The sequence below is a fragment of the Zerene cesonia genome, chromosome 17, assembly GCF_012273895.1.
Source record: "Zerene cesonia ecotype Mississippi chromosome 17, Zerene_cesonia_1.1, whole genome shotgun sequence".
Classification (NCBI taxonomy): Eukaryota; Metazoa; Arthropoda; class Insecta; order Lepidoptera; family Pieridae; genus Zerene; species Zerene cesonia.
In genome coordinates, this window is record NC_052118.1 from 9,068,171 (window position 1) to 9,086,147 (window position 17,977).

Consider the following 17,977-nt stretch of genomic DNA (forward strand, 5'->3'; position numbering starts at 1 on the left):
ATAAACGAAAATAGTGCGAAGTAAGGTTATATTTTGACAATAACATCTTTATTATAACTTGTCTATGTTTATACAGGCCGGCTCGTACCGTAATATTTGTTTTAAAAACTTTTTGAATTACTGCTCGGTACTGTCTGTGATTGCCGCCTTGGTAAGGTGGTTAACGCGTGAGCGTAGAACTGAGGGTTCCCTGTGGTGTGGTCGAGGGGAAACCTGGGTTAGATTCCCGGTAAAATGTCTCGGTTTGACAGGGCACAGAAGGCTGATCACTTACTTGTCCAAAAAGAAAGTCGATCAGTGAAACAGATGTATATTATTTACCCCATACCCCACTAAGGGATACGGGCTTCACTTTTACGGTCTGTAATTGAAGCTGCATAACTATAGTAAGTAATGGATGAAATGGATATACATTAAAGTGGGCAGTGTCGTAATTTGGCATACAAATGCGGGTTCAATGCAAATCGCAAATGATATTTGGACATAATGTTTGTTAAATGATTATTAGGTTCATATACAACGAGAGTTACGGGTGCCGTTAATAATTATTTTGTTTAAGTGCCGTTTTAAACGTGTGTGTATAATACGCAAATAAACTTTTAATATCAGCGATATAATATATATTGAAATAACACTTCCCCCGTGGTACGGATTATCTCTCTATAGCCTAGTGCCTTATAAAAAACGTTAAAAAATAGCCTTATTGGGTCTTCACGTTTAGCAACATATTTGGCGATTCATTAAATAAATAAATAATAAGATAAAGAAAAAAAAAGTTTAATAGTATTTAGAATAGAATGGACTAAGAATATGCTTTTCAAAAATTTACTGAAATTGAAATCTGAATACTCATACCTCTATACCTGTCTTCTTAAAATTATTTCGTATATTATTTAGTAGTTTTACAAATTTGTAACACTACGCTAATTATATATTATCTCATCTAATTTACCATGTAATAGGTAGGTATTGTAATACATATTGCTGCAGGCAATTTAGTTCGTTTTCAAACAGCCATGTCAGCTAACAAAGGCTCGCAGTTTTGTATTTGCCCGCTTCGCAAGGTTACTGTGTAGTTTTTAAAATAAAACCCTAATCAAATCAAGCATTTCTGATTCCGACTTCTCAGCGTAATACTGCGAGCGTTTGTAATAAACTGACAGCTTTATACGTAAGCGGCGGACTCATATCTAACATTTCTGCGACATTAAATTGTTATGTCGACCGAATAATTGTACTATTTTAGTATGAATAAACGTTCATTGAAATAAAGCAATGTAGAAATACAATAAATACATGAACCTACTGGAAACCATTTCCTTAAACATTATTTTTTACAGATTCTCGTGATACGATAATTAATAATGAAATTATTGGATAACGAATCGTTTAATTAAAAGGACAGTTTTAAAATTAGACCCTAGACCGTCGTTAAAAGAACATCATCAATCAAGTTTGTTATTTAAACGGGAGTCAAATAAAATTGAGTCATGTTTATTGTTACAATGAAGCGCTTTTTCCAGGTCCCTTTTCTGAATCCTTCGTGTCCTAAAAGGTTCCGGCATGTATCTTAATTAGAGACCCTTAAAATATACCTATCTGACGATACATGTCACTTTATTTTTCTGTTTTTTTTTTCATATTAAGAACGGATGTTCATTTTATTAAAAGAAAACTACTTTTTGCTTTAATAAATTATGTATTTGATGTTATCTTTTTAGATAGAGAGCAGAGGCACGATTTAGTTTCACCCTTCCCAGTCCATTCCTTCTCTCCATTAATCAATCTATTTTCTTATCCCTTACCTCTTAAAAACGGGCAGCATTCGCAGAGTGCCTCTTCTTTGCGAATGCTCATGGGCGGTAGTAATCGCTTATCGCTTATCGCTTACCATCAGGCGAACCACCAGCTCAGTTGCCCGCTATGACATAAAAAACAGATGCCACATTATCTTTAATCTCCACTCTCTTAGTATTCGTAATATAATTACCAGTAAGAGTGACGCTTGCAGTTCTGACTAGGACCTGGGCTAGGTTGTGATAGTTCTGGCTGACTCGACTGCTTATCCGCGACCACAAGATGTCCATGGGTGCGTACATTTGCAGGCAGTATGTAAAGAATACTGCCACTGCAACCAATATCTTGGCTGTTAGCGCCAATCTGGAATAAAGAGTAATATATCAATATATATCTAACGGCATAGTAAGTAGATAATTCTTCTTAATTTGACACAGAGATTTGCAAAGTTTGGCATGTTCGGATTTTTTTCATTGTTTCTTTTTTTATATCATTGTCCTCAATGGAGCAGGTGGGTTACCTGATGGTAAGCGCTACCACATTTGGAGAGGCATAAGGTCAATTGCAGACTATGCCGCTACGAACAGAAAATGGGAAGGACAAGAGCCTCCGGCTCCCTCACTCACCAAATGAAACACAGTAGCATGCTACTATTTCACGCCGGTCTTCGAGGGTTTTGGTACTTCCCCGGTGCGAGCTGGCCCAACACATGCCGAAGCGTGCTGTGCGTGTGACCCCCACATACGACCCTTTAGTTATCTATATCCCTCTGTGTTATGAATTTCATACCAATCCGTTCTGCTGTATCAAACAACCACCTGTCCCTCGATCCTTATCAACTTTATAATATAAGTAGGATCTTAAATGACCAGTTCGATCCATCTCATGCATTTTCATCCTATTGTCGATTATTTATAAAGGGATCGCGTCAATCCCTCGACCCATTTTACATAAGTTGTCAGACGTTTCGGTATTTAGATAGCCCGAAAAATATATTTGAACGGTTCTGTTAAGAGTTTACAGGTACCATCTCAAAACTAAGATATCAGGTTGTCCTAATGACCTCAACGAAATTTAAATTTAATTGTTAACATTATGAATGTGACAGTTATTATTCAATTTTCCAATATAAATAGCCTTTTAATAAAGATATTTGTATTTATTGTTGACATATCAAATGTTCAAGTATGCCATAATTCTCTGAGAACAATGTTTGAAAAAACATATTCCCAGTTCTGTAATGATGCACTTACACTGAAATAGGAATTCAGATAAATACAGCAATTGCCATTATGGCCAATGAAAGATTGACATGTTTCAGAAAAAAGATCTTATGGGCTAACTTGGTCATCGTGTTTATGTAGAAACTTCGCGTAAAAGGGATGTGTTATTGGAATGACATGTTTTTTCGCGATAAAAAGTAGTCTACCTACCTTCAGATATAAAAATGAGTACAGAGTCTAAGCACTGATTTTTCAGTTAGCAGTCTTAAGTTCCTTCAATGGGCTTAGACTCTCATACACTGAGTGGATCACTATTTTATACTAGGTTATTGTAGCTTATTCTTTTTATAACAAATTATAGTTATTTTCATTATTACCTTGTATAAATAAATGTATTTTTTTTTCTCTCTTTCTTTCAAATATCATAAACAAAGACAAAAAATTATTAAAACTTATCCAACTAAATCATTACTACTACGAGTATAATATTATGTTATCAGTGCTATGCAGTTAAACCATTGAACCAATTTATTGAAATTTGGTACAAATATAGTTGAAAAACCGAGGACAGTTTTTATCCTGGAAATCGTATGGGAGCAGGCTTTATGCGAGTAAAACCGAGACTTTTCCTTTGACTACGCGAGCGAAGCTTAGAAGGCAAATATCGTCATTTTCTGTACACTATTAGCGCCAGTCCTGTTGTTTTTGTGTAACGGAATAATAAAATACCTTTTTCTAATCCCTGATCGACGCAGCCTGGCAAAGCTTTGTAGCAATTAGTGTTCTTTTTGGCCATTAGCCATTAACAACGGTAGTTAAGGACCTTTTTTACAAAACGACATGGAAATTAACAATAAGATGTGTAATATTTATACAGACAACTGTTTCACGGTTCACTCGGTTTACAACAAATAAGTTTTTTATTACGTACGATTCTCAGTATTCATTTTAAAAATGCATTTGCATTCTGTATTGGTTTCGCTTTTAATAGTCACATTTTTCACAATAATTCATATTTAAATCAAACAATTTCATTCCTAATATTTTACGATAGACATTTATTAAACGGTTGAAATATTAAGGCGCCAATAAAACGACGCATAAAAGTTATGTAACCGCTGGGCCCTTAACGGTGCCGCTTTAAGCTTTCGCTTCGTCAATTTTATTTTTAATAAAACAATTATGGCGGTTGTGAAAATTCATCTTTATTTTATTCTGGTGCGGAATATTGGTACAAATTTGAATTAAGAAAGAAGTTGAAGGGAATAGATTTTTTATGTTTGTTAAGATCCAGAAAATAAAATATTTTTTTATATCGTTCGTTCTCACATATTCAAATCACCATTATTCAAATTTATATATTTTATTATTATATATATTTTAACATATATCTGAACCGCTTTCAAATTGTCAGAACTAAAACTTTATAAGAAAATAAAAAGTATTATAACGATCGGTTCACCCAAAAGAAGTTATGATAAAAATAAAATAAAAAAATGCTAACGAATTGATAAACTTGTTATTTTTTTAATCTGTTGAAAATTTAAAACGAAACGTATTCATGTGTTTCGTTCCCAACTGCACTCACGAGATCCTCTTTGGAAGGATTTAAAAAGGGTTTTTTCTCAGTCTGTGAGGCCCACTCCGGGGTAGTGTGGGTATTGAAGTGCATGAAGTTTAAATTAAAGAATGCGATCTGGTCAAAATGCATTATGTCAAATTGACATTTTGACTCGATGAAATGGTGTATCTATTATATTATTTAGCTGTGCTTGTTGCCAGATGAGTTTCAAAGGTTTAATTAACCTATTGAATGCGGTTTTAATAATAAGGAATTTTCATAAATTTAGGAAGCTAATCCCATTAGAACTTATTGTCCGTCCAAATGCTTCTTAGCATTTTCTTACGGGGATGGAATAAAATGTATAATAAATAAAAGGTTAACGTTTCATCTATTAATGTGGGAGTTGAGCCTGCTTCGGCATGAATTAAGCCAGAAAGAAAGGTCATGAATTTCATAATAACCTTTTATATTGCACATATAAACTATTTCGATAAAAATCTAAACCGCCAACAACAGGTAAGAAGTCGGTGCTTCATATTATATGTCGTAGGTATCTTCAGATATCCATCTTCAGATCGTGACTTGATGATCTTGGGATTAACTAGGAGGCTCTTTCAATCAAAAACATAATACGAAATCAAGCCAGGCGTTTGATGAAACAGGAAATTAAATAAAAACAATAACGACGAATTCAGAGCCTCCATCCACCATTTTTGAAGTCGTTTAAAAATCTCTAAGTCTTCTAAATCTTTCAATTGAGAATGCTTAAAACCTGTTTTGAATACGGAGCATAATGCGGTGATTTTCGCACGTTCGAATTGAAACAAATTAATAGGATATTGTATTTTAATATTGCGTCGCGCGCGGACTAAAAATAAAATAATATTCAGATTTGCATTTAAATACGATATTGGATTAACTTAATATCACGGGCCATTTGCAACCAAGCAGACTGATATATCAAGAGAACTTTATGAAAGAATGATCGTTTTTAATAAGATGGTGTCAATAAACTTAAAAAGCACTTTGTTAAATTCATTTTTAGCAAACAGAAGCCAACATAGTTATGAATATATTTTGATAATCTTGTAAATAAAATTAAGTCGTACATAGTATAAAACGAAGTCGCTTTTCGTTCGCATGTTTAGATTATTAAAATTACGCAATAGATTTTTGATGGTTTTTTAATAGTTTATATGTAAACACACCGACAGTTATGGAAAATAATTAAACATTATATCAGTATAATAGTTCCTTTTACAATACAATATCAATAAACGAGTTAGTTACCCATCTTCCTGTGGAAGGTTCAGCGTGATGCTTCCAAGGACCTCCTCCCCATACTTGATGTACCCGAAGAGCCCCACGACGCCGTACAGCGCCGCTACCACTACCATCGTGACGTTGAGAACCCCAGGACACCCCAGAAAGTGTTCGGGCTTAGCCATTTCATTCTCAATCGGCATAACAACGTTGATGCCTTCCATTGCGAATATTGCTGTGCTGTAACGGCAGGAAAAGTTGATATTACATTATAGGTAGGAAGGTTTAATTTATGATAAAACTAGCTGCGCCCCGCGGTTTCACCCGCGCAAGTCCGTATCCCGTAGGAATATCGGGATAAAAAGTTGCCTATATGTTATTCCAGTTGTCTAGCTGTCTACGTTTCAAATTTCATTGCAGTCGGTTAAGTAGTTCTTGCGAGAAAGAGCAACAAACACACACACATCCTTACAAACTTTCGCATTTATAATATTAGTAGGAATGTTGTACTTAGTCCGCTTCGTCAAAGGAAATATACACAGTTTGAGGTTTTTAACATAATTCCCTTCCCCGTGGAAATTTCGGGAATAAAACGTCTTTCTCCAGTAACAAACTATCCTTTTAACAATTTTATTATAGTTTAGGCGTGAAGAAGAAACAGACAGAGCGATCGAGTTATTATCGCAATTATAATAAAAATATCAGTTTTCATTGTATATTATAGTTTTCTGCACTTAAAATAATATTTTTAGAAATAAAAATGTTTTTGTCACTTATATTTAACCAGCTATTGGTGTACCTTGTTATTGGCGTTATTACTGTGATAATTAATCAGATAGTGTAAAATTAGCTGTAAGGTACCTTTTATAAATAAAATAAAATAAAATAAATAAAAATAATATTAGTAGAGATGAAGTAACAATATGGATTTGGTGAGAATGTTAGTCTTAGTTTTACTTAGTTTGTTAGTTGTATTTTAATTTATTAATTAGTAAATGAGTGACAGTTGGATCAGGTTCAAAGGAGTAAATGTATCCTGAACATAAAGCAAAAGAAATACTTGAATTAATACTCGTATATATTAAAAAGAAGTATGTGTAATAGTAAAAGATTAATATACTCCGTCAAAGGCTTCTTATTTTGATGCTAAATAAAGAACATTCGCTTTTAAATTGACATCGAAATGTGCTAAAATTTTTAAATCATAAATTCGGGTAATACATAATCAACAATACGTACCTACTCTTCATGGTACTAAAATTCAACTACGGATTGGAACGTCAACGACATTTATGTCAAATGTCATTTGAAAAATAAGTTTTACTTAGAAATCCTTTTTGCATTTCCATTATAATGGTACATTTTACTTTGCCTGTCTCTTGTATCAAAGAATTCTCTATGGAACTTGGTATCAATATCAAAGTTATTATGTCAAGATGAAATATGGCTCAAATAAACTTATATTACTAATAAGTCTGATTCAGTTGAAATAAAGCGCGTAAGCATAAATGACGTCACAAAATGGTGCAGAATCAATCCTATTTTTTTTTTTTTTTATGTCATGGTCGACAATGGAGCTGGTGGGTCGCCTGATGGAAAGCGCTACCACCGCCCATGACCATTTGAAGAGGCGTAAGGTCTATTGCAGGCCTTTCGCCTCTACAAATGGATTGCCGACTTTAATTGGGAAGGGATTAGGAAAGGATTGATGAGAGGAAAAAAGGAAAGGACTGGGAAGGGTAAGGAAAAGGATATGGGCCTCCGGCTCCCCCACTCACCGTACGAAACACAATAGCAAGCTATTATTTCACACCGGTTTTCTGTGGGGGTGTGGTACTTCCCCGGTGCGAGCTGGCCCAATTCGTGCCGAAGCGTGCTCGACTCCCACAATAGCGTGCTCGACTCCCACAATATCCTATTTTTAGTTCATTTGAATAGTATTATAATTCCTATACAAATTGCAACTCAAAACCGTGAATGAAAACATCGTGAGGAAACCGGCTTGTCCAAGAATTAATTATAATTTCGATGACATGTGACATCTGCCAATCCGCACTTGGCCAGTGTGGTGGTGGAAGTTGGCCAGTGGCCTGAACCCTCATAGGAGGCCTGTATCCCAGCAGTGCGAACGTATATGGGCTGATGATGATGATGCTAATACATATTGCAAAGGTTTGAATCAAAATTAGTTAGACACTCACAGAAAAAATACGAGGCAGTTGTTATTCTAAACACATCGGCAAACACAAACACACTTTTATATAATATTATCCCTATTCAATGCATAGAAAACACATTTCAGTATGTATAAATCGTGCTATTTCACATCACAAGATGTCTAAGCATTTTTAAGGCATTAAATATAGAAAGTTATCGCATTACGTCTTTTTGATGCCGAATAAGAGGGCCGATTAATATATCCTTCTATTTCTTATCCTGTACACACGCAGAGCCAATTTGTTCGCGTGGTATTTCATACAAGCAACAAGCTAATTACTAGGGCTAGTGCATACAGTGTAAACACAGGCGACGCCATTAAGGCCAATTGCGTTAGCGGTAGAATAACTGGGTACAGGAAAATCTATTGAATAATGAAATATTTTGAGGTTGGAGTCATTTACTCCATAGTTGATAGAAATTGTTAGGATTATTATTGTAGGTACCATATAATGTAAAGCTTTTATGTTCATGTAAGTGTAAGTATTACATCCATACATGTATGTATGTTATGGAAGAGGCTTCTCACGAAACTCACCGATTTAACTTGTGACAGTTAAGATATTTTGTATGAGAATAAATTGTTACATTGCAGGTCGAAAATGTCAGTTGGCCTTTGTTATAACATTAACCACTTAAAATTAAATAAAGACTCGTGAAGATTGTCGTTTACATGTAAAGCTTTGATCGTTTCATTGTTCTATTACACAGAGCGACGGATTGTTGTGATATTTTATGCGGAGACACAGGGGCTGAGAGAGCCTGATTACTATACCTTTTTATTGGTCTTACTTTTTTCTTCCTCTTTTTCACCGGTCGCTTGTAATTTTTTATTTTAAAATGTTATAAGCGGACACTTGAATCTTTCCAAAAATATTTTAGAACTTTTATAGACTGGTTATAAATAATGGGTTTGTTGACTTTTTTTGTCAACAACCCCATAATTTATAACCTTTTAAGCCCTTACCAGGCGGATTGTAAAAAACTGGAAGCGTTTCTTGTTTCATTTTCTCAAGGAATCTATTTAATACCGCTGAAATCAAATTAATTATCTTGTCTTTGAGCTTCATCTTTCGTTAAATTAGATTTATTTTGGTTGACTTACTGCTTCGGTTTAGATGTAAATTTCTTCGTTCAAGCGAATATTACCTTAGATTTGTATATCCTAGAACGTTTTTTGAATTCGATAGCGCTTATTTTAGGTTTCTGTCTAGCGTATTTTAATAACATATTGAAGAGGAATTCGGTTTAAAGGTTAAAAGATTATCTCGCAAAACAAGATCATAAATAACTTTTTACACATATTAGAAATAATAATAATTCATATAGATACACTTGAGGTCTCGATACTAGTAAGGTAGTTTATCAGTTTATTTTTAAATGCATTTATTGAAGCGTTCTCTTTAATAATTTTAGGTAGGCTGTTGTATGATTTTTCTGCCTCAAATGTGAGTTTATTTTACCGTATTGGGTTCTTGTTGACGGTAATTGGAGGTTATCACTCTTCCGTGTGCAGTATTTGTGTGACTTTTTGTTTAGAGTTATTTATGTGTTGAATTAAATTCATATTTTCAGTTATAGCCCGTCAGAATTATACTATCTACTAGCTTCCTGTAAAGGTATTCTGGAAAGGTGAAGTTATATAAATTGTATTTTTCTTGACTTTAATATTTTTTGTTGAGAAGTAGATGAATTAGTCGTAATAAGTAGTTGAGGGAACGATTTGAAATAGTTTAAAAGTCTGATGTTTATTTTTGTAAATGCCATGAATTTATTGATTGATTCCCACATAATATCCATACAAAAACACAAACTTCTAGATTCTGCATTATGTTCTCTAGCTCGTCTTTTCGTACATATTACAGTTTAATATAAGAATAGTTCCTATGATATTTTATTGCTATCATTACATATAATATATTTGTAATAGTGATCAATATAAGAAGATATGCCATAGGCATAAATAGTTCAATTCATAATAAGACGCGTCACATTTTCGCGTATTCTATGAATCATTTAACAAGGGTAATTAATCTCAACAAAGGTTGACATTCAGTTATTCGTAAAATGTTATTATTCAACATTTGAGATAGTGGGTATTACCCTGTGTAGTTTGTGTTGTCTAAGCAAAGAATTCCAAGCTCGCTCGGCCAGAAATTAATGCAACCATTAAATTGCAAATTATTGTTCATAAATAAAGTGATAATGTTCATTTATATACACTATATTTTTTGTCATTAACGATGTCGATCTTTCAATATTTAAATATAAGTAATTTGTTTAATACTCAATTTAAAAAATAGCTTTTGCCCACTTTTGCGAATTAATCACGCGTTAAATTCGTAAAAGTTTCGTGGAACTTGTTATACATTAATATATATAAACCTTCCTCTTGAATCACATCTATCAATTAAAAAAATCCATAAAAATCATAATTTTAAAGATCTAAGCGTACAGTCACACAGACTTCATTTTATATTATATAGTGATACAGTGTGACTGGCGAACTGGAGAGCTTAATGATTCGCGAATATATTTGATGGAAAAAGTACTATTACGTATTAAAATCAATTTACTACTAAGTAAATTATCCGAAAGTTATATGATATATAACATATTGAATTTCCTTTGATCAAGCTGGCAATGCCGCGTTAGAAAGCTTGTGTAGAAGTTATACTGAATACTTAAAGTTACAGAATGTATGGGAAAATTGTACAAGGAATATTTTATTTATCATACTTACTTGTGGTAATTCGTTTCAATAATCGGTCTTTTCATCCTACAAATATTAAAAATGCGAAAGTTTGTAAGGATGTGTGTGTTTGTTGCTTTTTCACGCATAAACTTCTGAATCGATTGCAATGAAATTTGGTACGTAGACAGCTGGACAACTGGAATAACATATAGGCAATTTTTTATTCCGATATTCCTACTAGATACGGATTTACGCGGGTGAAACCGCGGGGCACAGTAATAAGAAAGAATTATATGAACATATTAGTTCAAAGTTTACCATAAACAGAAAAATGTTAAAGGTTACCTTAAAAACAAAGGCCATTCCCCGACGTCAGCAGACAACTTCGCATTGCTTACATCTGGCAGATCGACAAACGTATAATAACAGGTCACTCCAATGGTCATTACGAGGCAGATATTGGCAATAACGGAGAAGGGCACGAGGAACTTCAGATAGCGTACTTGTGTTATGAGAATTAAGGGCAAAAGAAGGAAGCCACAATACGCCTCTATGGAGTACTGCCTGTCGGGTGCTAGGTGGTCGATTATCTGAAACAGAATAATATTAAGTAATTTTTTTTTAGCCAAGGCAGCCAAGCGTTTTTGTAAGCGGCTATGAACATGTGCAAAGAAAATTAGGGATAAAAAACAAATAAAAAAAAAGCAAGTCGATCAATTCGGTTATTTTTTTAAACGTTTTTCTTAAGGCACAGGGAAGGTTCTTATAGAGAGGAAAATCTACCACGGTTGAAGCCTGCCAGAAGTTGATGATTAAATATGAGAAGTAGATATTCGCAATGTCGTAGTCACAAAACAAATTTTGGATGAACTGCCTTATTTTCCACTTAAACATGATAAGTATTTAAATCCTAGCTATATTATATTAGATTCATTTAATATGCTCAGGCACGAATCAGGTCACGGTTACTCGTACAGATAATCAAACTAATACACGGGAACTTGACACTAGATGTATAATACTAGCGGTTCACCCGGGCTTTTCCCGTGGTACATTAACTGTATTATCCTTTCCCGCTTACAAACTATCCCAGTATAAAATTTCAAATCAGTAGTTTAAGCGTCAAGAAGAGTCAGACAGAATTTAAAAAAATCACTATCTATAAAATCATAAAGGAATAATCGGGAAGGAGGGATAATGCAATAAATAAATATGATTGATATGGATTGTTCCGTATTCAGTGGGCAGTGGCCCAGGAAGGCAAGGCCACAAAAAGGACTCTTATGATTTATTACTTCACATCATAATACTCGGGATGCTTTGACCGCGGATTACAGACGGAGTAAAAGATTATTATGGTTTTAGAATGTGTATTGATGTATTCACACTCCTTTATTAGGGTTTCATACTAAGACTTCGCTGTCCGTCTGTTTATTTGTCTGTTATTTGATTATTGTGAGGCTTTTTCTCGAGGAACATCAAAGTTTAGAGATTATATTATTTCTGTTGCCGTTATATAAAAATTAAGCGTTACGCAACGTTTGGTTCTATCTATGTGGTCATAATTTTTTTTATTAACTTACATACCTACAATAATTTAATATTTTGTTGCCAATTTCCAGAATTTCAACAATTGTAATTGAAAATAGACAAGCACAGTAATACATTATAATCGATCGAGCTTTTGAATCTTCTCTTTTGAAACGACATTCCAAGCGGAGTTGAAGAGAAAATCAACTACTTTATGCTTGGAAAAAGTGGCTGATAAATAAGTTTTGAGATACGAGGTTTTGAGCGAAGTTGAGCAAATATAGAAAAACGTTCAAATAGCATTTAACTCGATGGCATAAATACGAAATGTGTAGTTATAAAAAACCTCTATGACTATACGTAAACCCTTTCGGAAAATATTGTAATACATAGCAAGCCATAAATATGTAAGGTATAGAATAAATTGGAAGGGAATTTTCTCCTAAGTTTAGAGAGATATGTTTACTTTTATGACTTTTTACAAGGTTTGAATCCTGAAAACACTGCCCCATGGTTATGCCTATAGCTACTCCAAGTAATAAAGTTAAGAAATATTCCTCTCTTTTTAATCCGCTCTCTCAATTTGAGGTAATATGTTAATTTTTTGTTTAACCATATGGAATGGTGCTAGATTACACGTTTTGTGGTTATTGATATATTTAAATTTAGGATTAAACAGACCAGAAAGGGCCAGGCTGGCTTTCAATAGGGGTCTCTTCAATATTTATATATTATGTTTGAAACAGAACTTAACTTTTTAATTCAAGTCTGGCTTTTTGATTGTCTTTATAAAAGCATTAAAAGAATTTAATAGGTTTGTTAAAATAAGGACATTATCATATATCTGGGTATATTTATATTTTATTCAGATGAATTAAATGAATGCTTTTAAACCACATAAGATATGGAACCTAATTGCTCTCATTATACACCGCTATTCATGTGAACTTAAAATTTTGGTTTTACAAAGAGAAGGCTTAATCGTGATAGCAGACGTCGAACAAAGCGTTTTGTCTGTATAAATGCTTTGACCTTAAACCACAGGTTTGTGTAGTATTCCTGATTTCAGAGCATTTAACTTTTATTCCGTATTACGTGAAATTAATTTAAGGCTAGATGCTCGTCCCGGCTCCATCCGGATGTCAGGATTCCTGTTTTATCCCAAGGGAGCATTTAATCGGGTTACAAAGTATCCTATCACTCAAGTCAGCACGTACCCTGTCTGTATACTAAATTTCATCGAAATTCGTTTAGAATTTTCAGCGTGATTAACCGACAAACATCCAAATCAAACTCTCACATTTATGGAAGAGTGGAAAGCTATAACTGTACTAATAATAAAATAAAATCCAATAAAATCACACTAATATTATTAATGTGAGAGTTTGTTTGTTTGTTCGTCAGTCATGCTGAAACTACTTTACGGATTTTGATGAAATTTGGCGAAGCCGGGACGAGCATCTAGAATTGTATAAAACAGTATAATTTGTTACTTCATTTTACATTTATATTTTTCTCAATCAGTTAAAAACCCACAGAAGTAACAAGAATTCATAACCTCCATACATTTAAGGAACGTCGGTTAACTGAGAATCGTATTAAGATAATGAAATAGGATTGAGTAGATGGTGTGAGCGCTATAGGTCCAAATATCGTTAAGCCCTTAGCTCTATTTCGGACAGACTAGACTTAAATTAAACGTTTTAACTCCACTTTTTTTGCGATATACGTAAATAATTGTGTTTATTGGCTACTAGCTGCACCATGTGGTTTCACCTGCGTAAGTGTGTATCTCGTAGGAATATCGGGATAAAAGTTGCCCATGTGTTATTCCAGTTGTCCATCTATCTAAGTACCAAATTTCATTGCAATCGGTTCACTAGTTTTTGCGTGAAAGAGTAACAAACACACACACATCCTAACAAACTTTCGCATTTATGATATTAGTAGGAAGTACTAACGTCTTTCTTTCACGAGTAGTATAGCTCAGGTGTAACGTAGGCTTTATTTTTTGTGATTAATAATGTTTTAGTGTAAAAACAATATTGTTTGACACAGTGAAGTGGTTTCGGATCAGCCAAGGTTCAGCTCTGATAATATTCAAAATTGTGAACGATTTATGAACACTGTCAATCTAAATTTGCATGGAAACCATTTATTTTCCCGAAAAAAAATGTATACAGAATCATAAATACGGTGTGCCCTGTCTATTTAAACAAATCTAATATAATTCTGAAAAGGCCAAAAAAATGTGCTTTCGAATCTCTGTATAAATTACGTAAATAATGTTTAATTATGGAAATAATATGGATAGACTTTTCAATGATACAAAAATATCTTTACCCTTTGCTAAATTCGTTCATTCTTAATCAATTAATGTTACATATACAGGAAACAAAAAATACAAAAATCTATCTTAAATATTTATCTATATAAGATGAAGCCGGGGATAGGAATATGTATGCACAAATATTATGTAATGGAAATTTTTCATTTTGTGTACATTTGCAATGAATAATTTCAAATACTATATAACTATGAATCACTTAATATTAAAAATTGATTCAGCAATGGAAAGCTACATTATAACAATCTGTGTAGTAACATTTTGTTCCTTAACCGAGTCTGGCCGGGGCGATAAACTAGTTTAAACTATTATATATCATGTACTTTAAAAATACATAATATAAAAAAAAATCCGACACCGCAGTCCTTTTAAAATAATTGCATGAAAAGATAATTGCGACTTTGCAAGTAATTTATATCTAGGATAGACACTGTTATTAGTTGGATTTAAACACCATAATTTAATTCAATCTCTTTAAGCGTAAACGTCATGAGATGTTGTGTTATATTTATCTTAAAAACGTTTTTTGCTCGCTGTAAGATTGAATATCGCGTGGCAACAAACAGTCAGTCATTGGCCCACAGATAAGGTCAGAGCAGTTCAGAACGCAGATTAAAGAGAATACACTAGTAGCGAGATTATGTCGTGGAAATATTGTTGCAAATTACTGGTACGTGTACATGTTTGATTTAATGAATAGTTATAATCCATGCTTACTAATAATAGAAACGCAAAAGTGTGTTTGTTAGTTTATCCATCTTTCAAGCCGCAACGGAGCGATTTTACTTAGAGACGTGAGCGTTAACCGTCTCATAACCATAGGAACTTTGACTACGCGGGCTTACCCGGGGCTCAAATCCTAGTATAGATTCCCTCATTAGTCATTTATTTAATCAACTTTTATTTGAATAAAACAGCTGCGTTTGCTTCATACAAAGGATTCAGTAGTATTATTATGAGAAGTAAGCAGTCAGTAATACAGAATGGCATATAATTAACGAGTTTTAATTTATGCAATACGTTTCTTGTCAGAGGCGGCAATATTCAGACTATTATATTATAAACTTAGTTGGAAGGTCCCAAGTACGTTTAAAGTTTCGCATAATTATGTGTATTTAAAAATAGGATAAGCTCGGTTGTTGTGGACTTTATATTTTAAAACTAAAGTTTTTGGCTCAGAAAAAATAAATTTAAGAAAGGTTATCTCTTAAGCTTTTTATTTCTATTATATAATCTGGTTTAAAGAATCATTACTTTCTTAAAAAGTTGTTGTGCTGGAGGGTTGTCTCACCCATGGTGTTCAATGCTTAATCGATCTTATTGGTTTTTATACGCCGATTATGTAATTAAAACTTAGATATAAAGACGACGTAAAATTAATTTGATTTGATTTTTACTGGCAAATAAAAGGTCGGCGCGCAGTCAAAAGAGCACAACGTTAGACTTTTAAGAATTTGTCAAATAGAAAAAATATGACGAGTATGTCATGAGTATTTTTAGCGTAATCAGCTTTGAAAAACTGAGACAGAATTTAAAGTATCTATAATATGTATTCAAAAAGAAGGCAACCATTATTCGTAAAGTTTGAAAAATTTTCTTCTCTTATCTTTTAAGTCTTTGCTGGACCATCCGACACACCAATCTTAATTTTCAAAATCGGCTCCGTCATTTTCGAGTTTTGAGTATGGTTAAAAGTTAATTACTAACTAAGCAATTTATCCGTTTGTTCAAGTAGTAGGTAGGTATTATAATATTAGTGTAGACTTCCTGCTCGCCCCGAGTCCGATCAAGTTGACATTTTTGTATTTTTTTAAGTTGTCCCACCCGAGCGGAGAATTAAAGAGGTATCATTTTCGTTTTGTAGTACGAGCGCCGTAATAATTATGTATATAAAATACAATTGAGGTGTATATCCGTGGTATTTTCAATTTATTAAGTATCACATATTATCTATATAATTTATATTCGATAATTTGTTTCTAGATCGTTAATTTTAACATAGTTTCAGTCTCGGTACTTCTCCAGTCTAAGGAGAAACGTTGAACTATTTCTAATTGTTAAATATTAAGCAAGATGAGTTGCCTAATATTCTTGCAATTCATCCAATTTATGTTTCTTGGTTTATTTTGTTTTTTAATATACGTCGAATGTGGCGCGGTTGGGGAGTGCGTAAGCAGATTTCTCTTATTAACAATTTTTCTCATATAAGTAGGTAAAAAAAATTCCTCTAAGGTACCTCTCAGGGGGAGATTTTTATTTCAACGATATATCGATACTGAGGCCTCCGTACAAATAAGATAAATAGCAACCGCAAAAAAATTGGTGACCCATCTAATATTTATGAACGTTCCGATAGTTGCTTAACCTTGACAATTGCTTGTCGTTTTTTTATTAATTGTTAGAGAGGCAATAGAAGTATATCTATGGAAGTTTCAACAGTATTACTATAACGGTTAATGGGATAGCCTGATGTTAGATGAACGGATAGACAGACTGACAGACGGCTGTGCAATCGAAACTATTATTTCTTTAGTTAATGCTTTAGAACTCCCTACTTATACATACGATTTACATAAATTCCTATTTGAAAATATTGTAATTATTCTCAGTCCATTACCGCTATTGCAGGTGAAATGTACTCACGTCCTTCAAGGAAGAAGCAATGAATATGACGTAGACGCTAGTGCCTCCAAGGCACACACCAGCCATCGCGTAGTCAGCGAAATGCCTGCGAAAGGGTAAGTTATTGTATAAATATATTGAGCACAAACCCGCGATAGTTTCGGCTACAACGCAACTATGCTAGACCAAGTTATCTGGAATTAATAACAGCATAATTTGAATATTTCGCCGATTTTCATACAGCGTTCAGATTTATCTGTATATTATACTTAGGTTTAAAGAAAATTTTATACTCATTTAAAACTTCAAAGTAAATTACATGAGGATAGTTATATATAGAAAATAATGAAGTAAATAAAATAATTTAATAATGTTTTATCCAATGATCTGATGTTGTTTTTAGGAAATGTGCTGTTTGTTTTAATAATAATATCAGGTTGGCAAAAACGTACCTGCGCAAAACACAATTCCTTACCATTTATAATAGTAATTGAAACTGATTTTACAAAAAAATATTCGACAATTCCACGTCAAAGCAGTAAAAAGTTAAGTAATGTGAATGTCAGAACCCAATAACATTTAACTAAAAGCACCGAATTCGACTTGATTCCATACTTTCCTATGCCTAGTTTCTTGATGCGTATTAATATACTTAGTCTGGCCATAAATACTGTTACACTTAATTATAAAAAAATATTACATTTGAATTTCGAATCTGT

At 33.3% G+C, this 17,977-nt stretch overlaps 1 protein-coding gene across 1 annotated transcript in view; it reads right to left on the bottom strand.

Moving 5' to 3' along the window:
• LOC119833656 (proton-coupled amino acid transporter-like protein pathetic) overlaps positions 1 to 17,977 on the bottom strand; it is a 41,841-nt gene that overhangs the window by 4,434 nt on the left and 19,430 nt on the right. The window contains exons 5-8 of the mRNA XM_038357764.1: positions 17,280 to 17,364; positions 11,105 to 11,349; positions 5,875 to 6,087; positions 1,991 to 2,160 (exon numbers count right to left, since the gene is read on the bottom strand). Coding sequence (XP_038213692.1) covers positions 1,991 to 2,160; positions 5,875 to 6,087; positions 11,105 to 11,349; positions 17,280 to 17,364 — 713 coding nt within the window. The remainder of the gene's footprint in view (positions 1 to 1,990; positions 2,161 to 5,874; positions 6,088 to 11,104; positions 11,350 to 17,279; positions 17,365 to 17,977) is intronic.